This window comes from Macaca fascicularis, chromosome 9, assembly GCF_037993035.2.
Source record: "Macaca fascicularis isolate 582-1 chromosome 9, T2T-MFA8v1.1".
Classification (NCBI taxonomy): Eukaryota; Metazoa; Chordata; class Mammalia; order Primates; family Cercopithecidae; genus Macaca; species Macaca fascicularis.
The window spans coordinates 453,984-481,269 of NC_088383.1; the positions used below are offsets into that span (position 1 = coordinate 453,984).

At 45.1% G+C, this 27,286-nt stretch overlaps 1 protein-coding gene and 1 long non-coding RNA gene across 2 annotated transcripts in view; both read right to left on the bottom strand.

The window, feature by feature from the left end:
• The window catches only part of LOC123575493 (uncharacterized), a 41,594-nt gene extending 36,713 nt beyond the window's left edge, over positions 1–4,881 (bottom strand). Inside the window, exons 1-2 of the long non-coding RNA XR_010577737.2 lie at positions 2,130–4,881; positions 1,754–1,910 (exon numbers count right to left, since the gene is read on the bottom strand). This is a non-coding gene — a long non-coding RNA (uncharacterized lncRNA). The remainder of the gene's footprint in view (positions 1–1,753; positions 1,911–2,129) is intronic.
• A 173-nt stretch (positions 4,882–5,054) lies between these two features.
• Positions 5,055–25,292, bottom strand: LOC102131065 (uncharacterized). The gene is made up of 5 exons (XM_045399454.2): positions 24,877–25,292; positions 21,345–21,488; positions 5,721–5,829; positions 5,532–5,635; positions 5,055–5,316 (listed from the first exon to the last, which is right to left on the bottom strand). Exons 1-5 carry the CDS (start codon positions 25,177–25,179, stop codon positions 5,203–5,205), a joined length of 774 nt encoding a protein of 257 aa, XP_045255389.2. The 5' UTR covers positions 25,180–25,292; the 3' UTR covers positions 5,055–5,202.
• Between the last annotated feature and the right edge of the window lie 1,994 nt (positions 25,293–27,286).

Consider the following 27,286-nt stretch of genomic DNA (forward strand, 5'->3'; position numbering starts at 1 on the left):
ACCAAAAAATGAAAATACTCTATGCTTTCCACTTTTATAACATACCTAGAGCAGTTAAATTCATAGACACAGAGAGTAGGATGTGGTTTCCAGGGGACTGGGGAAAGGGAACAGGGAGCTATTGTTCTGTGGATGCAGAGTTTCACTTTGGGATAATAACACAGGTTTGGAATGGATAGTGGTGATAGTTGCACAACAACATATTTCTACTTAATGTACTTAAATTTTCTGTTGTACATATTTTACCACAGTAAAAAAATTACCAAATATTTAAAAATCTACATGTTTCTTTGAACTGTTTCTTTACATCCCTTGTCCATTTTTCAATTTGGCTGCTGGTCTTTTAATAATTTAGGATAGCTATATATATACACACACACACACATATATATACACATACATACATATATACACATGTACACATATATACACATATACATATACACATATATACATATACACACACACACACACACAAAACCTAAATTAGCTTTTTGTCTGTCATGTATGTTGCAGACCTATTTCCCCAGTCTGTTGACTTTTGACTTTGAGGCATTTTCTCGCCTATAAAGTTTTAATTTTTATGGAGTCAAATGCATCAGTCTTATATTCAAACACTTATTTATGGGGATGGTGTTTCAGTTTAGGATGATAAAGAAGTTGTAGATATGGATAAAGGAGATGGTTGTACAACACATTATATTAGATGCCACTCAACTGTATATTTAAAACATGGTTAAAATGGTAAGTTTTATGTTGTATATATTTTACCACCAAAAAAGGACCAGGCTTAGATGTTTAGATGTTAGGGGTTTGGAGTACCTCTAACATTTATTCCCTTCCAGGACTCTAATTTATAAAACACCCACACAAGGAAAGTAGATACTGACTTCACAAATCTCCTTACAAGTCCCACAGCAGAGGCTGTCTGGGAAAGCAGAGGTGGAAAAAGTCACATAAACTCGAAGTCAATGTGAGACCTCCCATCCCCTATTCTGGAATCAGATGGAGGAAGGCACACATGCAGGCTGAGCTGGAGGTCAGTGTGAGACCTCCCACCCCCTGCTCTGGAATCAGATGGAGGAAGGCATGCATGCAGGCTGAGCTGGAGGTCAGTGTGAGACCTCCCATCCCCTACTCTGGAATCAGATGGAGGAAGGCACTCATGCAGGCTGAGCTGGAGGTCAGTGTGAGACCTCCCATCCCCTACTCTGGAATCAGATGGAGGAAGGCACTCATGCAGGCTGAGCTGGAGAGATGAACTGGCATGGGCAGAACAGTCCTCCCATGACCCTAGACCTTAAGTGCTCCCACATGCTCTCAGGCATGTATCAAGCCAAGAAAGCAGGCTAGGAGTGTAACACAGCTACCTGTGTACAGGGAGCTATGAAATATCTGAGCTGAGCAAGTGATGTACAAGGAGACAGAAGCAGTATGACCTTTACACAGTGACCTGGCTCAAATCATTTCAGGCTCTCATTAACCAGGCGAGCTCTGCTTTCTCTCTGAGGTAGGTAAACTTGAGGGGTAAAGTGGGAGTTGGGGAAAATAGAAAAGAAAGCCTGGCAGTATTTATTCTAACTCTGTAATAAATAAAAGTAAAACATAAATGCCCTTTCTCAGGGCCCAAATGTTAGGTGAAAAAATGTTTGTCATCTCAGTCATGTGATGTGGACTTTAGCAGAGCAGTACACACACGGTCATTATTCCTTTCCCTCTGCATGTTGTGTGCTGTCTCAGTTTTATAACGTACCTGATCCACTTGTCTCATCATACTAGCTGCAAACAAGGCCACTGAATGTCACACCAGGTGGCCAGCATGTCTGTGAAGAGCGGAAACTGGGGCAGCCAAACAGCTGGCAGAGGCCAGCTAGTATGTCCCCGATGCCCACTCCATAGAGGACTCCACACTTAAAAGAAAAGATAAGCAAGTGTCAGGCTGCCTCACTAGTTATCCCCCCAAAAACAAAAATAAAAGTAACCCCTCCAGGGAACGTGTGTGTACACACAAAAGTACGTGCACACAGCTACATGCAAAGGGGAAAGGCTGGGAAGGAACCAAATCCACCTCTGAACACCAGTTACTTGTGGGGAAGGGGCAGGTGAAGCCGCCTGTCAGCATTACTCACCTTTTCAACTGATAAGCTTGCATCAATTTTGGCAATTTCTCATAAAAAGGCAATTTTCACTCCTTGGGTGATCACCCAGGTCCAGCAAAACTGAGCCACCAACCACTGCACCACTTCCCATGAGGCCAAATAATAGCTTCCCTCAAAGCTCAGCCCTCCCACCCACCTCCCAGTCCTGTCCCATGCAAGGGGCTACCGGCCTCCTGGAGTCCAGGGGTCCAGGCCAAACCCAACCCACAGACCCTGGTGAAACCAGCATGTATCCAAGGGCCTTTCCCCAACCCGGGCCGTGTGCCCACTGCATAGATAGGCCTGTGCTCACTCCCCTAGGACACAGACTCCCTTTTCTTTGGTTGGAATGAGGGATGGGGAGATTTGATGGTGTCCTGTACAGGTTGATTTCTTTGGTTGGAATGAGGAATGGGGGGATTCGATGGTGTCCTGTACAGGTTGGTTTCTTCGGTTGGAATGAGGGATGGGGAGGTTCGATGGTGTCCTGTACAGGTTGGCTGTTAATCTGATGAGGTGCTCTTGGAGAAGCTTGCCTGAGTTGGGTGCTTTCTCAGCACGTGGTGCGTGCTGCCCCCTCGAGATTCAGAAGTCCCAGAAGGAAACTGCTTCTGCAACCCCCCTTTACTGGTGAGCAGAGGTCAGGTGATCTGCAGCTGGCCAAGCAGCTGCTAAGTGGCCAACAGGCTGGATCTGCCTCTCACTTTCAGAGGCCCTGCCTGGCTGCTGGGGCTGCCCTGAGACTCCCGCCTCCTCCTCTTCCCTTCACAGCTCTCCCAGCTTCTATCCACAGCTGTGCTCCAGGTGGGGAACACCTGTGGGTGCACCAGGGTGCAAATACTCAGACTCCAGCATGCATAGAGCCCCAGCTCCATGTTGTTTCCATATCCAAGCCCAAGCTTGTCTAGAGCTTCAGCAAATCCAAGCCTCCCTGAATTTCCTGCAAGACCAGACTGAGCCCTACAACCCCCACTACACTGGTTAGCTGCCAGTCCCAGCCCCTGCTCCCTCCTGGGCCCCTGTCCGTACAGTTCTGAAGTCCTACAAGAATGTTGAGAACCTAAGCTGACTCTCACCCAAAAAGGTAAACAACCAGGGGCCTCCAGGGGTAGAGAACATACCCAGACAGGTTCTGCTGCCTGTAGGCTTGATGTCCTTCCCCTACAACATGTCATGCTTGCCAGGCTGGAAGAGGGGCTCCAGAAACTTGGGAAACCTGGGCCTGTAGCTGGCATATGGAAAAGAGGCCTGGAAAAGCACAATCCTGTCCATGAAGCACCCAGATGGAACCAGGTAATTGGAAAACACATGGGCACTAAGCCTGACCCTCACTCAGACCCAGGTGGGAACTGCAGCAGTGACTTGCCCCCTCTGCCACTCTGGCTGTACCACTACAGGAGGGGGGAGCATCTAGCCCCACACGTGAGTGGAGACACTAGGTGTAGGCAGGTTCCAGTGGTTGCTGCAGCTGAACCTTCCCAACCAGGTCCATGCAAGGCCATCTCAGACGGGTGTGCACCTGGGTTGGGCAAGGACACCCCTCAGACAGTGAGAGCCACTGAGCTGGGTTGTCACAGAAGCTCCTTTTCCTGCTCCGAGAACAGGTTGGGGGAGTATGAGGGACCTCTCCCCGCTCCCAGGAGCCACTTCTTTCGAGATGAGGCACTCTCCTGCCTGCCTGTTCCCGTTTGGCTGCAATAGACCATTGCCAACATTCAGAGAACAAAAAGGGGCCTCACCTGTTTCCCCGACACGTCAAAGGCAGGTGGGTATGTCCAGGGGACCTGGGGTAGAACCTATACCTCGGCCCACCCCCAGGCTATGCTGGCTTCATCTTATCTGCGTGATGGGGGTGGGGGTGGGAATTACCAAGAGACCATCACACAGGCCATGGACAAGTTCTACAAGAGCCAGGTAGAAGAGCACTGTCCGTGCATGCTGCCCGGCCCCAGCTCACACACACACATCTCTTATTTGACAGCTTCCCCAAAGCAGGCTTTGAAGTCCAGGCTCCCCGAGAAGCCTGGGGAGGAGACTCTGCCAGGCTAAAGGGCCTATTCCCAAAGGTGCCACCCTCACCAGTCTCATCCTGACAATCTTGGGTTATTTTTGCCCTGAAGTTTTGGAGAGGGGGACAGGGAGACACAGACAGTACGCATTAGCCACCTTTCCAGAGAGCATCAGGCCTCCAGACTGGGCAGGTCCGACCTCCACTCGGGCGTTTTCCTCACTGGTTGCCAGTTGGGGGAAGCAGCATTGTGAGCACCTGCCCGTCTCCCCAGGTCCTGTTCAGAAACCCCATCTGTGCCTCTGGAGAGGCTGCCCTGAGCACACAGGCCCAGCAACCACCATCTATGGCCCCCAGGACCTAATCCCCTTCTGCATAGGGGTCAGTGCATGTGAGTATACACTGGGCTTGATTTCTGCCCACTAGTCCCTGCCAGATATCCCATACCCACCTCAAGAGAATGAGGTCACACAAACACACCCAGGCCGTCATGGTGATGGAGCAGCTGGGGTCCTACTTGCCCACCCTCCATTGCTGGTTCAGAGCCTGACCACATGCCTATCCTGAGATGGGACTTTGGGGACATTGCCCACCAGGGTCACTGACCACTTTGAGTTCAAGAAACAGAGGGGGAGCTGGTCCCCTAGAAGTCTGGAACATGGGATAAGCCAAGGCTTGCCTTCAGAACAGGTTTCCACCACGTAGCCGCCAAGGCCCAGGGCATCCCTAAGTTCAGGTGAAGCCTGCCTGCCATGTCCACAGCCCATGCCGACCCCTCCTGGAGCCACTGGAATGCTTGTTCCTGGGCACGTGACAAACCCAGACAGCTTCAGCCTTGCAGGACAACCATGCGCACCTGGCAGCCGTAGCCAGAGGGCCCATAAAAAGAAGGTGGAGGTGAAACCAGATGCTATGAGGATACTTTATTAGGCAAAATCATATACTATAAAAATGCTTTAAAATGCAGGAGGAGGAGAGGTGAAGACACGAACAAGTGCGTAGTGACACATGGCAGTCAGAACACAGTAAAGAATCCACACTGCTTCCCCCCTTTACCTAGAAAAGGAAAGTTCTAGGCCTCCTCCTCAGCATACTCCTCAAACTCCTCCTCCTGGGCGGTGGCATCCTGATACTGTTGATACTCAGTATCCACAGCCCCAACTCAGCTCCCTGCAGGGAGTTTACGTCAGTAGCTCTTCACCTTGAAGAGGCACCTGGGCCTTCCTCCCAAAGCCCGTTTAGGAGGCAGATGCAGCCACTCCACTCGGAGGATAGGAGGGTGTTCTGGGGGCCCTGACTCCACAATTCCCACCGCGATGACCTTGGGGCACTCCTAGATTTTGAGCGGCCAAAGAACCTCACCCCAGTCCTCCCCCACAGCTCACCGAAGATGAAGTTGTCCGGTCTGAAGATCTGCCGGAAGGGCCCTGAGCGCACAGAGTCCATGATGCCTGGCTCCAAATCCACCAGCACAGGGCGGGGCACATACCTGCCACCAGAGTGGGGCGGGAGGGCATGAGCGAGGGGAGGACCACGTTCCCAGGAGGGCGGTGGGGGAAGGACGGGGCTCTCACCGCAGGCCTCTTTGTAGTATACTTCCATGCGCTCCAGCTGCAGACGGCTGTCCCCATGGCAGGTGCCAGCGGAGTCGATGGCATGTTCATCAGAGATCACCTCCCAGAACTGCAAGAGAGGGGAGGGGCCAGACAGGCCAGGGCTAAGTCACGGAGCCCCAGCCCCTCTCCCACCCCCATCCTCACCCCCATCCCTAGGCCGCTGTGTCCCTAGGGTCCACCCCAGCGGCCTCACCAGCCACCCAGTCCCACCACGTCCCCAGCAGGGAGCCCAGGGGCCGCAATGCAGAGGACCCGCCCCCGCCCCAACCACTGCCAACATCTTCCCTGGCCACCCGGCATGCCCGAGCTGAGCCCTCAGAGCCCCGGCTGCCAACCATGGCACCAATCTGGTTCCCGCACTGCTCGGCCTGCGTGAGCACAATCTCTCTCATGGCTAAGGCGGGATCAGGGTGGCAGGAGAAACGCGAGGAGGAAGATCAGACAAACAGTGACTCAGCCCGCCCTCCGCCAACGCTGAAACAGCCCCGCGCCCACCTCCCCCAGCCTCGGATTCGGCTCCCAGAATAAGCAACAGCTTTACTTCCACACAGGTGTACCCACTTGTGAACCCCTTGGCGTTGAACGTCTGTTGGAGAGCTCAGGTGTCCCTGCTGTGGTCCTTTCCACGCTGGGGAAAGCTGATCAGCTGGAGAACTTCCTCCCACGTCTTTACTAAGACTCAATTCCTAGCTGACCTGAAACTGAATTTTCCTCCCATGTGGGAGGGGAGGACTCCAGTTTCCACACTTACAGAGTGCCTTTGCACCTGTCCTAGATTGATGACATATTTCTGTAATTGATGAGTCCTTCCTCTATTAGGAGATCTGTGGTTAGGAAAGGCCTTCCGTCTGTTAACAGGACTTCATTATAAGTTTTACTCTGGAGCAGTTCAAATCCACAGTAAGCTATCGGTGTTAGAGATAGACCTCTGATTTAACTACAGTCTTCTTTTTTTTTTTTTTATTATTATTATACTTTAAGTTCTAGGGTACATGTGCATAATCTGCAGGTTTGTTACATATGTATACTTGTGCCACGTTGGTGTGCTGCACCCATCGACTCGTCAGCACCCATCAACTCGTCATTTACATCAGGTATAACTCCCAATGCAATCCCTTCCCCCTCCCCCCTCCCCATGATAGGCCCCGGTGTGTGATGTTCCCCTTCCCGAGTCCAAGTGATCTCATTGTTTAGTTCCCACCTACGAGTGAGAACATGCGGTGTTTGGTTTTCTGTTCTTGCGATAGTTTGCTGAGAATGATGGTTTCCAGCTGCATCTATGTCCCTACAAAGGACACAAACTCATCCTTTTTAATGGCTGCATAGTATTCCATGGTGTATATGTGCCACATTTTCTTAATCCAGTCTGTCACTGATGGACATTTGGGTTGATTCCAAGTCTTTGCTATTGTGAATAGTGCCGCAATGAACATACGTGTGCATGTGTCTTTATAGCAGCATGATTTATAATCCTTTGGGTATATACCCAGTAATGGGATGACTGGGTCATATGGTACTTCTAGTTCTAGATCCTTGAGGAATCGCCATACTGTTTTCCATAATGGTTGAACTAGTTTACAGTCCCACCAACAGTGTAAAAGTGTTCCTATTTCTCCACATCCTCTCCAGCACCTGTTGTTTCCTGACTTTTACATGATTGTCATTCTAACTGGTGTGAGATGGTATCTCATTGTGGTTTTGATTTGCATTTCTGATGGCCAGTGATGTCAAGCATTTTTTCATGTGTCTGTAGGCTGTATGCATGTCTTCTTTTGAGAAATGTCTGTTCATATCCTTTGCCTACTTTTTATGGGGTTGTTTTTTTCTTGTAAATTTGAGTTCTTTGTAGGTTCTGGATATTAGCCCTTTGTCAGATGAGTAGATTGCAAAAATTTTCTCCCATTCTGTAGGTTGCCTGTTCACTCTGATGGTAGTTTCTTTTGCTGTGCAGAAGCTCTTTAGTTTAATTAGATCCCATTTGTCAATTTTGGCTTTTGTTGCTGTTGCTTTGGGTGTTTTAGACATGAAGTCCTTGCCCATGCCTATGTCCTGAATGGTATTACCTAGGTTTTCTTCTAGGGTTTTTATGGTATTAGGTCTAACACTTAAGTCTCTAATCCATCTTGAATTAATTTTCGTATAAGGAGTAAGGAAAGGATCCAGTTTCAGCTTTTTACTTACGGCTAGCCAATTTTCCCAGCACCATTTATTAAATAGGGAATCCTTCTCCCATTTCTTGTTTTTCTCAGGTTTGTCAAAGATCAGATGGCTGTAGATGTGTGGTATTATTTCTGAGGGCTCTGTTCTGTTCCACTGGTCTATATCTCTGTTTTAGTACCAGTACCATACTGTTTTGGTTACTGTAGCCTTGTAGTATAATTTGAAGTCAGGTAGCGTGATGCCTCCAGCTTTGTTCTTTTGACTTAGGATTGTCTTGGCAATGCGGGCTCTTTTTTGGTTCCATATGAACTTTAAAGCAGTTTTTTCCAATTCTGTGAAGAAACTCATTGGTAGCTTGATGGGGATGGCATTGAATCTGTAAATTACCTTGGGCAGTATGGCCATTTTCACGATATGGATTCTTCCTATCCATGAGCATGGTATGTTCTTCTATTTGTTTGTGTCTTCTTTTATTTCACTGCATAGTGGTTTGTAGTTCTCCTTGAAGAGGTCCTTTACATCCCTTGTAAGTTGGATTCCTAGATATTTTATTCTCTTTGAAGCAATTGTGAATGGAAGTTCATTCATGATTTGACTCTCTGTTTGTCTGTTACTGGTATATAAGAATGCTTGTGATTTTTGCACATTAATTTTGTATCCTGAGACTTTGCTGAAGTTGCTTATCAGCTTAAGGAGATTTTGGGCTGAGATGATGGGGTTTTCTAAATATACAATCATGTCATCTGCAAACAGGGACAATTTGACTTCTTTTCCTAACTGAATACCCTTGATTTCTTTCTCTTGCCTGATTGCCCTAGCCAGAACTTCCAACACTATGTTGAATAGGAGTGGTGAGAGAGGGCATCCCTGTCTTGTGCCAGTTTTAAAAGGGAATGCTTCCAGTTTTTGCCCATTCAGTATGATATTGGCTGTGGGTTTGTCATAAATAGTTCTTATTATTTTGAGATGCGTTCCATCAATACCGAATTTATTGAGAGTTTTCAGCATGAAGGGCTGTTGAATTTTGTCAAAGGCCTTTTCTGCATCTATTGAGATAATCATGTGGTTTTTGTCTTTGGTTCTGTTTATATGCTGGATTATGTTTATTGATTTGCGTATGTTGAACCAGCCTTGCATCCCAGGGATGAAGCCCACATGATCATGGTGGATAAGCTTTTTGATGTGCTGCTGGATTCGGTTTGCCAGTATTTTATTGAGGATTTTTGCATCGATGTTCATCAAGGATATTGGTCTAAAATTCTCTTTTTTTGTGTCTCTGCCAGGCTTTGGTATCAGGATGATGTTGGCCTCATAAAATGAGTTAGGGAGCATTCCCTCTTTTTCTATTGGTTGGCTAGAGTCTACTTTAGAGTGGGATTAGCCCTTTCACCTTTCCAGAGGACCACAGTCTCCATACAGAGTGAAGGTAATATTGGATTCTTCAAGCTAAGGATAGGTGTTGGGATATTCCTGCCGTGAAAGATGGGCCATTGTCACTGTGCAGGCTTTTAGATGACCCAAACTGAGGAGAACACCTGAGCTTCACCAGAACAACATGCAGTTGGGCCTCTTATCAGCTGGCAAAGTTGAATGTTTGCCCTCTCTGGGAAGTGACAGATGATAATAGGGACACTATATAGGTATACGTACCCCTTTCTATGTCTGAATTAGCCGTATGCAAGGAAAAACTAAAACAGTTTTCAGAGGTTCCAGGAAAATTCATAGACAAATTTGAGAGGCTAACCTTGATGTATGATCTGACCAGGCAAGATTTGCATATATTTGTGCTCACCTGCTGCGTGGTAGATAAGCAGTGTATTATGGGAGTGGCTAGAGCACATGCTAACAGGGTGGCAGCCTGCAACCAGGGACATGACACCTATCAAGTGGGGTTTCACTCTGTTGGCCAGGATGGTCTCAAACCCCTGACAACAAGTGATCTGCCCACCTTGGCCTCCCAAATTGCTGGGATTACAGGCATGAGCCACCGCTCCCAGGCACAATGAGGTTTTTAAATAATTCTAACTGATTTCTTGCTGTTGAGCAGGGAGCTGAGCAAGTTGAACAGATCACAGGCCTAAAGGAGAAGACGGAAGACAAACTCTGGAACACACGTGATTAATTACAATGGAAACCAAATCAAATTTAATAAGGCTGTACCTCTTAGTTTCAAGATGTTTCCCCTCATTTTGAAATATGGTGTTATTCCATGGAAAAGAAAACTAGTGTTTATCTCCAGAGTAAAGATCAGGGCTCCCTGCAGGGATTGATTGACTGAGAGCTATAGCTCAGGATTAAAAATCCTTCTTTTTTCCACTTATAAATTAAAATTAATTTCTAAGCCCCTATTGACTAAATGGACCCCTCTTCTTGGATAAGGACATTTCAAAGTTAACCTGAAAAGCTAGTTCAAGCCATGGGTCACACATGCCTCATTATACTCTCCTCCCTTTTGGTTTTAATTTTAATTTTTATTTTTGTGGGTACATAGTTGGTGTATATATTTATGGGGGTACAAGACATACTTTGATACAGGCATGCAATGAGTAATACGTAATTTAAAACGGGGTATCCATCCCCTCAAGCATTTATAGCTTATAACAATCCAATTATACTATTTTAGTTTTTATAAAATGTATAATTATTTTTGACTATAATCACCCTGTTATGCTATCAAATACTGTCTTACTCATTCTTTCTAACAATTTTTTGTACCCATTTCACATCCCCACTAATCCCCTGTTCCCCCACTGCCCTTCCCAGCCTCTAGTAACCATCCTTATATTCTCTATCTCTATGACATCAATTGTTTCGAATTTTAGCACCCACAAATAAGTGAAAACATGTGACATTTGTCTTTCTGTGCCTTATTTCACTTAACCTAAAGACTTTCAGGTCCATTTATGTTACTGCAAATGTCAGACTCTCATTCTTTTTTTTTTTTTTTTTTTTTTTTTTTTTTTGAGGCGGAGTCTTGCTCTGTCGCCCAGGCTGGAGTGCAGTGACCGGATCTCAGCTCACTGCAAGCTCCGCCTCCCAGGTTTACGCCATTCTCCTGCCTCAGCCTCCAGAGTAGCTGGGACTACAGGCTCCCGCCACCTCGCCCGGATAGTTTTTTGTATTTTCTTAGTAGAGACGGGGTTTCACAGTGTTAGCCAGGATGGTCTCGATCTCCTGACCTCGTGATCCGCCCGTCTTGGCCTCCCAAAGTGCTGGGATTACAGGCTTGAGCCACCGCGCCCGGCCTCTCATTCTTTCTTACAGCTGAATCGTACTCCATTGTGTACATGTACCACATTTTCTCCATCCAGTCATCTGTTGATGGACATTTAGGTCTCTTCCAAACCTTGGCTATTAGCAACATTTGTTTTTGACTCACTTCTGGATAAAAGCCACCTTAACTGGGGTGAAATGGTATCTCATTTTGGGTTTGATTTGCATTTCCATGATGATCAGTAATGTGGAGCACCTTTTCATTTGCCTGTTTGCCATCTGTATGTCTTCTTTTCATAAATGTCCATTTAAATTTTTGTCCACTCTTTAATTGGATTACTACATTTTTTTCTATAGAATTTTTTGAACTCAATATATTGCAGTGTATTAGTCTGTTCCTGCACTGCTATAAAAAAAAAACTGAGACTGGGTTATGTATCTATTTACTTATTGAGATGAAGTCTTGCTCTGTCACCCAGGCTGGAGTGCACTGGCACGATCTTGGTTCACTGCAACCTCTACCTCCTGGGTTCAAGCAATTCTCTGCCTCAGCCTCTTGAGTAGCTGGGATTACAGGCATCTGCCACTATGCCCAGCTAAGTTTTTGTATTTTCAGTAGAGATGGGGCTTCACCATCTTGGCCGGGCTGGTCTTGAACTCCTGACCTTCTGATCCACCCGCCTCAGCCTCCCAAAGCACTGGGATTACAGGCATGAGCCACTATGCCTGGCAAGACTGGGTAATTTATAAAGGAAATATGTTTAACTGAGTCACAGTTCCACATGGCTGGGGAGGCCTCAGGAAACTTACAATCACGGCAGATGGAGAAGTAGGCACCTCTTCCATGACAGCAGGCAAGACAGCATGTATGTGAAGCAAAGAGGGAAGAGCCCCTTATAAAACCATCAGATCTCATGATAACTCACTCATTATCAGAAGAACAGCATGGGGGAAACCACCCCCATGATCCAATCACCTGCTACCAGGTCTCTCCCTCAACACCTGGGGATTACAATTCAATATGAAATTTGGATGGGGACACAAAGCCTAACCATATCATGTAGCTATTAATTGCTTTTCAGATGGGTAATTTACAAATATTTTTTCCCATTCTGTGTGTTTTCTCTTCGCTTTGTTTATTGTTTCCTTCACTTTAAAAAAGCTTTCTGACTTGCTGTAATTCCATTTGTCCATGTTTGCTTCGGTCGTCTGTGCTTATGGGGCATTATTTAAGAAATTTTTGCCCAAACCAATGCCCTAAAGAGTTTCCCCAATGTTTTCTTGTAAAATTTTGATAGTTTGAGGTGTTAAAGTCTTTTATTTATTTTAATTTGATTTTTGCATGTGGCAAGAAATAAGGTTCTAGTTTCATTCTTGTGCCTATGGCTTGTCAGTTTTCCCAGCCCTATTTGCTACAGAAACGGTCTTATTTTTTGTTGTATGTTCTTGACACTTTTGTTGAAAATAAGTTTAGTTTAGCTGTATGAATTTGCTTCTAAGTTCTCTATTTCATTCCATTTGTCTTTATGTCTTTTTATTCTAGTGTCAAGTTGTTTTAATTACTATAGCTTGATAGTATAATTTAAAACCAGGTAATGGGATTCCTCCAGTTTTGGTTTATATACTCAGCATAGCTTTGACTATTATGGTGTTTTGTAGTTCCATATATATTTCAGTTTTTTTTTTCTATTTCTGTGAGGAATGTCATTGTTATTTTGACAGAGATGGCATGAAATGTATAGCTTGCTTTGGATCATATGGACATTTTTTAAAATACTGATTCTTCCAATCTGTGAACATAGAAATATCTTTCCATTTTTTGTGTGTGTTCTCTTTCATTTCTTTTACCAGTGTTTTACATTTTTAATTGTTGAAAACTTTTTATTTCTTTGGTAAATTCCCACACAGTTTATTTGTGGCTATTGTAAATAGGATTACTTTTTTGAATTCTTTTTCAGTTTGTTTACTGTTGGCATATAGAAATCCTACTGATTTGTATATGTTGATTTTGTATTTTGCAAATTTACTCGAGTTATTACTTCTAATAGTTTTTTGGTGGATATATTAGGCCATTCTCACATTGCTATAAAAATAATCAGTGACTGGTTAATTTATAAAGGAAATAGGTTTAATTGGCTCATGGTTCTACAGGCTGTACAGAAAGCATAGCACCGGCATCTGCTTCTGGTGAAGCCTCTGACAACTGACAAGGTGAAAAATAAATCCAGTGCTTGCACATCCCATGGTAAGTGCAAAGGCCAGGGGGAAGTGCTACACACACTTGTAGATAACCAGCTCTCATGAAAACTTACTATTGTGAGAATGTCACCAAAGGAAATGATGCCAAACTGTTCATGGAAATCCTGCCCTCATGATTCAATCACCTCCCCACTAGGCCCACTTCCAACATTGAGGATTATATTTCAATATAAGATTTTGGTGGGAACACACACCCAAACTATATCATTTGGCTCTGGCCATTCTAAATCTCATATCCTTCTCATATATCAAAATACAATCATGACTTCCCAATAATCCCCAAATTCTTAACTCATTTCAACCTTAACTCAAAAGTCGAAAGTCTCATCTAAGACAAAGCTAGTTTATTCCTCCTATAAGCCTGTAAAATAAAAAACAAATTAGGTACTTCCAAGATACAAACGGGGCATAGGCATTGGGTAAATACTCCTATTCTAAAAGGAAGAAATCAGCTAAAAGAAAGAGGCCACAGGACCCATGCAAGTCTGAAACCCAGAAGGGCAGTTATTGAATTGTAAGTCTCCAAAATAATTATTTTTGACTCTATGTCCCATTTCCAGGGCACACTAATGCCTTGAGACGTTTAGACCTTGTGGCTTTGCATTGTTCAGCCCATAGAGCTGCTCTCATGGGCTGGTATTGTGTTCCTCTGGCCGGTTTTGTGTGCTTCTGGTTTTTCCAGGTGCAAGGTGCAAGCTGTAGCTAGATCTACCATTCTGGGATCTGGAGGACAGTGATCCTCTCCTCACAGATCTACTAGGCCATGCCCCATTGGGGAGCTAACATGGGGATTGTAACCCTACATTTCTTCTCTGCATTGTTTTAGTAGAGGTTCTCCATGAGGGCTGCACCCCTGCAGCATGCTTCTGCCTGCACACCCTGGCTTTGTTATACATTCTTTGAGGTAAAGGTGGAGGCTCCCAAGTCTCAACTCTTGCATTTTGTACACTCTCAGGCCTAACACCATATGAAAGCTACCAAGGCTTATGGCTTGCACCCTCTGAAGTAGTGACTGGAGTTGTAACTGGGCCAATTTGTGCTACATCTGGTGCTGGAGCACTGGCCAGGATGCAGGGAGCCACGTTCCAAGGCTACCCAAGGCAGCAGCTCCTGGGCCTGATCCCAGAAACTATTCTCTTCTTTTAGACTTCAGGGCCTGTGATGCGGGGCTGCTTTTTAGATTTCTAAAATGCCTTCAATTCCTCTTTCCCATTGTCTTGCTATCAACACTTGCTTTTATTTTTAAGGTTATAAAAATATGTTTAACAAGTGATTGCTCCACAGCCTGCTTGAGTTCCTCTCTTATAAAAGCTTTTTATTTTTTCTGCCACATGACTAGGCTACAAAGTTTTCAAGCTTTTACATTATGCTTCCCTTGTAAGTAAAAGTAAGTTACAACTTTTTTTTTTTTCTCCAACATGTGAGCATAGGTTGTTAGTAGCAGCCAGGCCACATCTTGAATGCTTTGCTGCTTAGACATTTTCCCAACAGAAATCCTAAATCATCACTTTCTTTTTTTTTTTTTTTTTTTTTTTGAGACGGAGTCTCGCTCTGTCACCCAGGCTGGAGTGCAGTGGCCGGATCTCAGCTCACTGCAAGCTCCGCCTCCCAGGTTTACGCCATTCTCCTGCCTCAGCCTCCCAAGTAGCTGGGACTACAGGCTCCCGCCACATCGCCCGGCTAGTTTTTTTGTATTTTTTTAGTAGAGACGGGGTTTCACCGTATTAGCCAGGATGGTCTCGATCTCCTGACCTCATGATCCGCCCGTCTCGGCCTCCCAAAGTGCTGGGATTATAGGCTTGAGCCACCCGCGCCCGGCCCATCACTTTCAAATTCAAACTTTTATATATCCCTAGGGCATGACAGAAATTCAGTCAACCACTTTGTTAAGACAACATGAATGACCTTTGCTTCGGTCCTAAGTTTCTAATTTTCATCTGAGACCTCCTCAGCTCAGCCTTCACTGTCCAGATCACTACCAGCATTTTGGTCACAGCCATTCAACCAGTCTCTAAGAACATCTCAACTTTCCCTCATTTTTCTATCTTCTTCTGAGTCCTGCAAACTCTTCCAACCTCTGCCTGTTTACCCAATTACAAAGCTGGTTCCACATTTTCAGGTATTCTTATAACAATTTTCCACTCCTTTGTGCCAATTTTCTGTATTAAGCTTTTTTTCCATCACTATAAGTACCTGAGACTGGGTGGGAGGTTTAAGTGGCTCATGATTCTACAAGCTGTAGAGAAGACAGCACTGGCATGCACTTCTGGGAAGGCCTCTGGAAGTTTACGGTCATGGCAGAAGTTGAAGCAGAATCTTGCACATCACAGGGCAAAAAGCAGGAGCAAAAAACAGAGGGGCGAGTTGCTACACACTTTTAAATAACCAGATCTTATGGGAACTCACTCACTATCATTAGTACCAAATGGGATGGTGCTAAGACATTTATGAGTAATCCACCCTGATGGTTAAATTGCCTTTCACCAGGTCCACCTCCAACATTGCGAATTAAAATATGAGATTTGGGAGGGGACATACATTCAAACCCTATCAGAGGAGTCTTTATGTTTTTCCAAATATAAGATTATGTCATTGGCAAAAACAATAATTTGACTTCTTTTCCAAATGGGATGACTTTTATTGCTTTCTCTTGTCTGACTGCTTCAGATAGGACTTTCAGAATTATGTTGAATAACAGTGGTAAAAGTGGATATTCTTGTCATCTTCCAGATTTTAGAGGAAAGGCTTTTAGCTTTTCCCCACTTAGTAAGATACTAGCTGTGGGTCTGTCATATATGACTTTTAATATGTTGAGATATGTTCATTCCATACCCAGTTTTCAATGGGCTTTTTATTATTAAAGAATATTAAATTTTATCAAATATTTTTTAGCATAATGGAAATGATTATATGGATTTTGTCTTTTTTTTTTTTTTTTTTTTTTGAGACAAAGTCTTCCTCTGTCACCCAGGCTGGAGTGCAATGGCATGATCTCGGCTCACTGCAACCTCTGCCTCCTGGGTTCAAGTGATTTTCCTGCCTCAGCCTTCCGAGTAGCTGGGATTACAGGTGCCCACCACTGCACCTGGCTAATTTTTTTATTTTTAGTAGAGATGGGATTTCGCCATGTTGGCTAGGCTGGGTTTGAACTCCTGAACTCAGGTGATCTGCCCACCTCAGCTTCCAAAAGTGCTGGGATTACAGGCATGAGCCATTGAGCCCGGCCCCTTCATTCTGTTTATATATCACATTGATTGATTTGCATATTGAACCATCCTTGCATCCCTGGGATAAATTCCACTTGGTCATTATGAATTACCTATTTAGGTATTGTTTAATTCAGTTTGCTAGTTTGTTTTACAAATTTTTGCATCAATATTCTCAAATATGGGGCTGTAGTTTGTTTTTTTTTAATGTGTCTTTGCCTTGTTTTGATATCAGTGTAATACTAGTCTCAAAGAATGAGTTTGGAAATGTTCTTTCCTTCTCTATTTTTCAGTCTGGTCCTACAGCCTTTTTTTTTTATTATGGCTTTAATTTTGTTACCTGTTATTGGTCTGTTCAGGTTTTGGATGTTTTTCCCATTTCACTCTTGGTAAGTTGTGTATGTCTAAGAATTAATTTCCTCTAGGTTTTCTAATTTGTTGGCAAATAATTACTCATAGTGGCCACTAATGATCCTTTGATTTTCTGAAGTGTTACTTGTAATGTCTCCTTTTCCACCTCTGATTTTATTAATTTGTATCTTTTCTGTTTTTTGCCTAGCCTGCCTAAATATTTGTCAACTGTTTTACTTTTCAAAAAATCAACTTTTTGTTTCATTGATCTTTTGCATTGTTTTCTTCATTTTATTTCTGCTCTAATTTTTAATATTTCTTTTCTTCTAATTTTGAGTTTGGTTTGGCCTTTTTATTCTAGTTAATTAAGATGTATTGTTAGGTTATTTGCAGTTTTTCTGTTTTTTATATAGGCACTTACAGTTATAAATTTTCCTTTCATAATAGTACCTCTTTTACCGTATTCCATAGGTTTTGCTATGCTATGTTTCTATTAGCATTTGTTTCAAGAAATTTTTCCATTTTCTTTTTAACATTTTTATTGACCTTCTGATCATTCAAGAGCATACTGTTTAATGTCCAAATGTTTGTATAGTTTCTGAAATTCATTTTTTAATTGATTTCTAGTTTGTTCCATTGTGGTCAGAGAAAATGCTTGATATTATTTCAATTATTTGAATGTTTTTAGACTTGTTACTTAACTTATGGTCTATCCTTGAAAATAATCCATGTGCAGAGAAGAAGAATGTGTATTCTGCAGCTGTTGGATGAAATTTTCTGTAAATATCTATTAGGTTCATTTGTTATATAGTGCAGATTAAGTCTGATGTTTCTTTGTTGATTTTCTGTCTGGAAGGTCTATCCAATGACTAAAGTAGGGTGTTGAAGTGTCCAGCCATTATTGTATTGATGTCTCTTTCTTTAGGTCTTATAATATTTGCTTCATTTATCTAGGTGCTTTAGTGTTGGGTGCATATATATTTCCATTTTTTCCTCTTGATGAATTGATCTCTTTATTATTATATAATGACCTTCTTAACATCTTCTTATAGTCTTTTGTTGAAATCTATTTTTGTCTGGTATAAGTAAAGCTATCTCTGCTCTTTTTTGGTTTCTATTGGCATGGAATAACTTTTTCCATCCTTTTATTTTCAGTCTAAATGTATCTTTATAGGTAAAGTATTTTTTTGTAGGTCACAGATTATTATCTTGCTTCTCTATCCATTCATCCACTATTTGTCTTTTGATTGGAGTATTCAGTTGATTTACATCCAATGTTATTATTGGTAAGCACTAACTCCTGCCACTTTGTTACTTGTTTTCTGATTGATTTTTGTCCTCTCATCATTCTTTTCTTTCTTCCTGTCTTCCTTTTAGTGAAGGTGATTTCTCTTTTAATATTATCTAATTTCTTGCTTTTTACTTTTTGTATATCTGTGTACGTTTTTTGATTTGAAATTACCATGAGGCTTGAATATAATATCTTATAACATCATTTTAGACTGTGGAAAATTTAACATTGATTGCATAAACAAAGAAACAAGCAAAGAAACTAATAAAAACTCTACACTTTAATTCCACTGCCATTCTTTTAAACTTTTTGTTGTTTCTCTTCCTTCCCTATTTTACTGTCTATGTCTTGGAAATATGTTGTAGTTATTTTTTATTGGTTTATTGTTTATTCTTTCTATTTGAGATTTTGGCACACCATAATTACCATGTTATAATATTCTGTTTTTCCATGTGCTATTACTAGTGAGTTTTGTACCTTCAGATGATTCCTTATTGCTCACTCACTTTTTTTCTTTTAGGTTAAGAACTCCCTTTAGCATTTCTTGTAGGACAAGTCTGGTGTTAATGAAATACCTCAGTTTTTGTTCGTTGGGAAAAGTTCTTATTTCTCCATCAAGTTTAAAGGACTTTTTGCCAGACGCATTATTCTAAAGTAAAAGCCTTTTTTTTTTTTCCTTCAGCTTTTTAAATATGTCATGCCACTCTCTCAGCCTGTAAATTTTCCCCTGAAAAGTCTGCTGTCAGATGTATCGGAGTTCCATTGAACATTATTTGTGTATCTTCTCTCGCTGCTTTTAGAATCATTTCTTTATCCTTAACCTTTGCGCGGTGGCTCAAGCCTGTAATCCCAGTACTTTGGGAGGCCGAGGCGGGTGGATCACGAAGTCAGGAGATCGAGACCATCCTGGCTAACATGGTGAAACCCCGTCTCTACTAAAAATACAAAAAACTAGCCGGGCGTGGTGGCGGGCGCCTGTAGTCCCAGCTACTCGGAGGCTGAGGCAGGAGAATGGCGTAAACCCGGGAGGCGGAGCTTGCAGTGAGCCGAGATCGTGCCACTGCACTCCAGCCTGGGTGACACAGCGAGACTCCGTCTCAAAAAAAAAAAAAAAAAAAAAAAAATCAATCAATAAAAATGTAAAGGCTGAGTGCAGTGGCTCACGCCTATAATCCCAATCATTTGGGAAGCAGAGGAGGGTGGATCACTTGAGGTCAGAAGTTAGAGATCAGCCTGACCAACATGGTGAAACACCATCTCTACTAAAAATACAAAATTAGCCAGGCATGCTGGTGCACACCTGTATTCCCAGCTACTCAGGAGGCTGAGGCAGGAGAATTGCTTGAACCCAGGAGGCAGAGTTTGCAGTGAGCCAAGATCGGGACATTGCACTTCAGCCTGGGCAACAGGAGCTAAACTCCGTCTCAAAAAAACAAAAAAAAATTTTAATTAAAGAAAGAAAAAAAAAAAAAAAAAAAAAACAGCCAGGCGTGGTGGCTCAGGCCTGACTGCAATCCCAGTACTTTGGGAGGCCGAGGCAACTGGATCACTTGAGGTCAGGAGTTCGAGACCTGCCTGGCCAACACAGTGAAACCCCACCTCTACTAAAAATACAAAATTAGCCTGGCATGGTAATGCAGGCCTGTAATCCCAGCTACTCAGGACGCTGATGCAGGAGAAGTGCTTGAACCCGGGAGGTGGAGGTTGCAGTGAGCTGAGATCACACCACTGCAGTCCAGCCTGGGCAACAAAGTGAGACTCCTTGTCAGAAAAAGAAAAGAGGCTTGGCTCAGTGGCTCATGCGTGTAATTCCAACACTTTGGGAGGCCAAGGCAGGTGGATCACAAGGTCAGAAATTCAAGACCAGCCTGGCCAAGATGGTGAAACCCCATCTCTACTAAAAATACAAAAAAATTAGCTGGGCTTTGTGGCAGGTGCCTGTAATCCCAGCTATTGGGGAGGCTGAGACGGATAATTGCTTCAACCCAGGAGGTGGAGGTTACAGGGAGCTGAAATCGCGCCACTGCACTCCAGCCTGGGGACAGAGCAAGACTCCAAAAACAAATGAAAAAAAAAAAAAAAGATAAGAAAAGACACCGCAGGGCCATATGGGTTTACAGCTCAGTATAAAGTAACCCTAATGAAATCTGAGTTTATTTAAAATGGTCAAGGTCAAGGAAAAAAAAAAGAGTAGTGACTTTCTTCAATTAATTTTATGGTATAATGTCAAAGCTTGATATAGTTAATACATGTCAACTAACTTAGGATGAGAATGTTTATAAAACAGATGTCATTTTATGTACCATTACAAATATACTGCAAATTAAACAGACTTTCTCAACAAAAGAAAAACTGTTGTTGAGGACTTCACTTCCATTAGACGCACACATTTGTTTTTCCTTTTTGAGACAAGGTCTCGCTCTGTTGCCTAGGCTAGAGTGCAGTGGCGTGAGCATGATAATGTGCCTACTTTTCCATTTTCCTGTGTTCTTTCCACTATGTTACCAAATAAACTTTAAAACACCGAGCACTGGCCAGGCGAAGTGGCTCACGCCTGTAATCCCAGCACTTTTGGTGGCCGAGGTGGGTGGATCACCTGATGAGGTTGGGAGTTCAAGACCAGCCTGACCAACATAAGAGAAACCCCACCTCTACTAAAAATACAAAATTAGCCGGGCGTGGAGGCACATGCCAGTAATCCCAGCTACTGGCGGGGGCTGAGGCAGGAGAATCGCTTGAACCCAGGAGGCGGAGGTTGCAGTGAGCAGAGATCGCACCACTGCACTCCAGCCTCGGAAACAAGAGTGAAACTCCGTCTCAAAACAACAACAGCAGCAGCAACAAAAAACACGAGCACTGATCAGGGGCGCCTGTTTCCTCGGCCTCAGGCTGTGGCGCCTGCCAGTCCCCACCTCGGTGTTCCTCCTCTTCTCCTGGTACCAGGGTCTCTCTCAAGAAACAAACGCGCATTAGTAACCGGCATCTTGGCCTGTGCTGCGGGTGACCCGCTCAAGCCTCCATGAAGGGACGCTAGTTCAAAGTGAAGTCCGGATACAAACAGCCCGAAGGGAAACGCGGGCACGCCCGCTCCGCTGTACTCACAGTGGGGCAGGAAGCCTTTTCTTCACTTTTGCCTTGGTGGCCCCAGGTGTCCTGGAGCTGCAGCAGCGTCTCCCTCTCCTCACTGCGGACGTGACCCGAGGTGCCCCCAAGTGTCCTGAAGCCGCGGCCCCTCCTGGTTAGGTCCTGAGGAGAGAAAGCTTCGTCTTCACAGTGGATGCCCCAGGAAGCCGCCGTGCGGATCGGTCACGGTTCAGGCGTGCAGTGCTCCGGGTTTGGCAGGGCTGGGCGCCCCCTCGCGGCAACTCTGGAGCATCTCTGAAAATCAGCGCCTGAATTTTTCCAGATAGCAAGCAAAGATGATGACTAGTTCACGCCTGTAATCCCAGCGCTTTGGGAAGCCGAGGCGGGAGGATCACTTGAGGTCAGGAGTTCGAGACCAACCTGGCCAATATGGTGAAACCCCTGTCTCTACTAAAAGTACAAAAAAATTAGCAGGGCGTCGTGGCGCACACTTGTATTCCCAGCTAATAGGAGGCTGACGCAGGAGAATCGCTTGAACACGACAAGTGGAGGTTGCAGTGAGCCGAGTTCACGCCATTGCACTCCAGCCTGGGCAACAAGAGCGAAACTCCCATTAAACAAACAAACAACAAAAAAAAAAAAACACCAAGCACTGATCCAGGGGCGCCTGTTTCCCCAGTCTCAGGCTGTGGCGCCTGCCAGTCCCCAGCCTCCCAACCTCCCGACCGCCTGACGGCGTCTCCGCGTTCCCCCTGGTGCCGTTCTCTGGGTACCAGGGTCTCTGCCCAGAAACAAGCTCGCATCTGTAACTCACATCTTGGCCTGCGCTGGGGGTAAGCCGCCCAAGCCTCCAAGAAGGGACGCTCGTACAAAGTGAGGTCTGGGTACAAACGGCCCGACCAGAAACGTGGCCGCTCTCGCTCCGCTGCACTCAAAGCGGGGGCGGGAGGCCTTTTCCTTCGCCTGGGCAGTCCCAGGTGTCCCAGAGCTGCAGCAGCGTCTCCCTGTCCTCACCGCGGACGCAAACCCAGGTGTCCCCAGGTCTCCCGAAGCCGCCGCGGCCCCTCCTGGGTGGGTCCTGAGAGGAAGCTCTGTCCTCACAATGGACGCCTCAAGACGCCGCCATGCGGATCAGACGCGGTTCGCAGGGCCAGGCGCCCCGTCGCGTCAGCTCTGGGGAATCTCTGAAAATCAGCGCCCGGATTTTTCCAGGCCCTGATTTTGGAAATTTCAACTGAAATGGAGACCACCATCCCGTGTCTTGACCCAAATGCATGGAGATACCAAACAAAGAAGTTGGCCAGTTCACGCCTGTAATCCCAGCACTCTGGGAGGCCGAGGTGGGCAGATCACTTGAGGTCAGGAAATCGAGCCCATTCTGGCCAACATGGTGAAAGCCCATCTCTACTAAAAATACAAAACTTATCTGGGTGTGGTGGCACACGCCTGTAGTCCCATCTATTCTGGAGGCTGAGGCAGGAGAATCCCTTGAACCCGGGAGGCAGAGGTTGCAGTGAGCTGAGTTTGCGCCAGCGCACACAAGCCTGGCGACACAGCAAGACTCAGTATCAAAAAAAAAAAAAAAAAAAGAGAAAGAAAAAAGAAAAGAAAGAAAAAGGAAGGAGAAAAGAAAAGGAAAAGAGAAAAGGAGAAAGAGACCCCAGGCTACGTGCAGTGGCTCACACCTGTAATCCCAGGCGTGGGAATTTTTTTTTTTTTGGAGACAGTTTTTTGCTCTTATTGCCCAGGCTGGAGTGCAATGGCACGATCTAGGCTCACTGCAACCTCCACCTTCCAGGTTCAAACGATTCTCCTGCCGCAGCCTCCCGAGTAGCTGGGATTACAGGCACGTGCCACCATGCACACCTAATTTCTATATTTTTAGTAGAGACCGGGTTTCGCCATGTTTAACAGGCTGGTCTCGAACTTCTGATCTCAGGTGATCCCCACGTGCCAAGGCTTCACAAAGTGCTGGGATGACAGGTGTGAGCCATGGTGCCTGTCCAAGAAATTTTTTTTAAATTAGCTGTGCATGGTGGCTGGTGCCTATACTCCTAACTACTTGGGAGGCTGAAGTCGGAGGATTGCTGGAGCACAGGAGGCTGAGGCTGCAGTGAGCTGTGATCACGCCACTGCACTACAGCCTGGTGACAGAGTAAGACCTTCTCTCTTAAAACAAAACAATCACGCCTGTAATCCCAGCACTTTGGGAGGCTGAGACGGGTGGATCACGAGGTCAGAAGATCGAGACCATCCTGGCTAACACGGTGAAACCCCGTCTCTACTAAAAATACAAAAAAAATTAGCTGGGCATGGTGGCGGGCGCCAGTAGTCCCAGCTACCCTGCAGGCTGAGGGAGGAGAATGGCGTGAACCCGAGAGGCGGAGCTTGCAGTGAGCCAAGGTCTTGACTCCGTCTCAAAAAATAAAAATAAAAAAAAAGGCAGGTTGTGGTGGCTCACGCCTGTAACCCCAGAACTTTGGGAGGCAGAGGCGGGTGGATCAACTGAGGTCAGGAGTTCGAGACCAGCCTGGCCCACATGAGGAAACCCTATCTCCACTAAAAATACAAAAATTAGCTGGATGTGGTGGTGAGCGCCTGTAATCCTGGCTACTCAGGAGGCCGAGGCAGGAGAATCGCTTGAACCCGGGAAGCGGAGGTTGCAGTGAGCCAAGATCGCACCACTACACTTCAGCCTGGGCGGCAGGGCAAGACTCTGTCTCAAAAAAAAAAAAAAAAAAAAAGGAAGAAAGAAAAAGAAAAAAGAAGATGGCCAGTAGACAAAACTCAATTTATTTTCTTTCTTTTCTTTTTAAGAGACAGAGTCTCGCTTTGGCGCCCAGACTGGAGTGCAGTGGCGTGAGCATGATAATGTGCTACTTTTCCATTTTCCTGTGTTGTGTCCACTACGTTAACAAATGAGCCTTAAAACACCGAGCACTGGCCAGGAGAGGTGGCTCACGCCTGTAATCCCAGCACTCTGGGAGGCTAAGGCAGGTGGATTGCCTGAGGTCAGGAGTTCGAGACCAGACTGGCCAACATGGTGAAACCCGTCTCTACTAAAAAATAGAAAAAAATTAACTGGGCATGGTGGCGGTTCCCTGTAATTCCAGCTACTCGGGAGGCTGAGGCGGTAGAATAGCTGGACCCCGGGAGGCAGAGGTTGCAGTGAGCCGAGATCGCGCCATTGCACTCCAGCCTGGGCAACAAGAGCGAAACTCCGTCTCAAAAACACACACACACACACAAAAACCGAGCACTGATGAGAGGGCGTCTGTTTCCTCCTCAGGCTGTGGCGCCTGCCAATCCCCAAACTCCCGACCGCCCGACAGCCCAACGGCGTCTCCCCGTTCCTCCTCTTCTCCCGGTACTAGGGTTTCCCTCCAGAAACAAGCTCGCATCCCTAAGCGGCATCTTGGCCAGCGCTGCGGGTGACCCGCCCAAGCCTGCACGAAGGGACGCTTGTACAAAGTGAGGTCGGGGTACACGGGAAATGCGGCCGCGCTCGCTCCGCTGCACTCACAGCGGGGACAGGAAGCCGTTTTCTCACCTTCTCCTCGGCGGTCCCAGGTGTTCCAGAGCTGCAGCAGCGTCTCCTCACAGAGGAAGCGGCCCCAGGTGTCCCGAAGCCGCGGCCCCTCCTGGGTGGGTCTTGAGGAAAGGAAACTCCGTCCTCACTGTGGACGCCCCAGGACGCCGCCGTGAGGTTCGGACTCGGTTCGCGCGCGCGGCGCTCCGGGTCTGGCAGGGCCGGGCGCCCCCTCGCGGCAGCTCTGGAGAATCTCTGAAAATCACCCTCTGGATTTTTCCAGGCTGAGATTTTGGGAATTTCAACTGAAATCCAGCCGGCCATCCCGTGCCTTGACCGGAACGCAATGAGCTAGTAATAAAAGAAAATGACCAGTTCACGCCTGTAATTCCAGCACTTTGGGAGGCTGAGGCGGGCGGATCACTTGAGGTCAGGAGTTCGAGACCAGCCTGGCCAACATGGTGAACCCTTGTCTCTACTAAAAATACAAAAACAAGCAGGCGTGATGGCGGGCGCCTGTAGTCCCAGCTACTCGGGCGGCTGAGGCAGGAGAATCGCTTGAACTCGGGAGGCGGAGGTTGTAGTGAGCTGAGATTGTGCCACTGCATTCCAGCCTGCGCAACAGAACAAGACTCCATCTCAGAAAAAAAAAAGAAAAGAAAAGAAAAAGAAGATGACCAGTAGACAAAACTCAATTTATTTTATTTGTATTCTTTTTAAGAGACAGGGTCTCATTCTGTTACCCAGACTTGAGTGCAGTGGTGTAATCACGGCTCCTGGACTCAGCTTCCAGCTCCTGTGTTCAAGAGATTCTCCAACCTCAGCCTCCCAAAGCACTGGGATTACAGGTGTGAACCACTGTGCCCAGCCCCACCTGATTTTCTTGTATTTATTTATTTTAATTTTTAATTTAATTTTATTTTTTATTGGCAGGGTTGGGTCTCATTATATTGCCCAGGCTGGTCTAGAACTCCCAAGCTCAAATGATTGTCCCAACTCAGCCTCCCAAAGTGCTAGGATTACAGGCATGAGCCACCATGCACTGCCTGATTTTCTTTCTATCAGCAATAATGTATAGGACTAATTTGAACTTGAAATTAAAAAAAAAAATGCCACTTACAATAGCACCCTCAAAATTGAATTTTTTAAGTATAGATTTAACAAAATACATTCCAATCCAAATACAATCCAAATATGCATTCAGAAAACCTTGGATCATGGTTGGGAAGAATAAAAAGTATATAAATAAACTCAGATATTCCTTGTTTAGGAGCAGTACACTCATTACTGTTAGCTTTACCACAAAAGCTAAAGTAATGAAGAGAGTGATATTGGTGAAGGAACGGACAAATAGATAAACAGAATAGAATACAGAACCCAAAAGACCCAAATAAATACTGTCAACTGCTTTTGTCAAATGGGCAAAAATATTCAATGGGAAAGAAAAGTCTGTTCCACAGACGGTGACAGACCAATCAGAAACCATAGGGAAAAAAATGAATGTAGACAGAAACTTTGTAGCTCACCCCAAAAAAATCACTGAAGATATAGTCTGTAGACTTAAATTTTCAAATATAAAATTGTAAAAGTTACAGAGGACAATCCACTTGACTTTGGATTTGTGATGAGTCTTTAGATACAATACCAAAAGCCAGTTCATAAAAGAAAAAAATGATAATGTGGACTTTATTAAAATTTAAAATGACTACTCTGTGAAGTATCTTAAGAGAATCAAAAAACAAGTCATAGACTGAGAGAAAATATTTACAAAACAAACCTGAAAAAAGACTTGTGTGCAAAATATACAAAGAAATTCTAATAACAAAAAGAAAAACAACCCAATTAAAATATAAAGTCACCTCACCAAAAAATATATACAGATGACATGCCCGGGTGCAGTGGCTCACGTCTGTAATTTCAGCACTTTGGGAAGGGGAAGCAGGCAATCACTTGAGGCCAGGAATTTGAGACCAGCCTGGCCAACGTGGTAAAATCTTGTATCTACTAAAAACACAAAAATTAGCTGGGCATGGTGACTCGCGCCTGTAATCCCAGCTACTTGGGAGGTGGAGGCAGGAGGATCACTTGAACTGGGGAGGCAGAGGTTGCAGAGAGCTGAGATCACGCCACTGAACTTCAGCCTGGGCGACAGACCAAGACGCTTTAAAAAAAAAAAAAAAAAAAAAAAATTGGAGGTTTGCTGTCACAAGCCAAGAAACTAACAGCAGCTAAAGAGAGACCAGAAACAGATCCTTCCCTAGTGCCTTCAGAGGGAGCATGGCCCTGCTGAGACAGAGTAGAAATGGGACTCGGCCCACCCCCACTAATGCGTTGTTCCATATGTGCCCGCTGACCCCCAGACCTTGCAGCACCATACTCGCTGCAGGTGCCATACTCGCTGGCCAGACCTTGCCACTGTCTGAAATAAACT

Bases quoted from the DNA above. Each gene is read 5' to 3' on its own strand.
- LOC102131065 (XM_045399454.2), bottom strand. From the start codon at position 25,179: ATGGCCGGCTGGATTTCAGTTGAAATTCCCAAAATCTCAGCCTGGAAA. The intron at 5,830-21,344 runs GTGAGTACAGCG...CCTCTCTTGCAG, and splicing joins AAAAGGCTTCCTGCCCCACT to TTCTGGGAGGTGATCTCTGA. The intron at 5,317-5,531 runs GTGAGCTGTGGG...AACTCCCTGCAG, and splicing joins ACCGGACAACTTCATCTTCG to GGAGCTGAGTTGGGGCTGTG.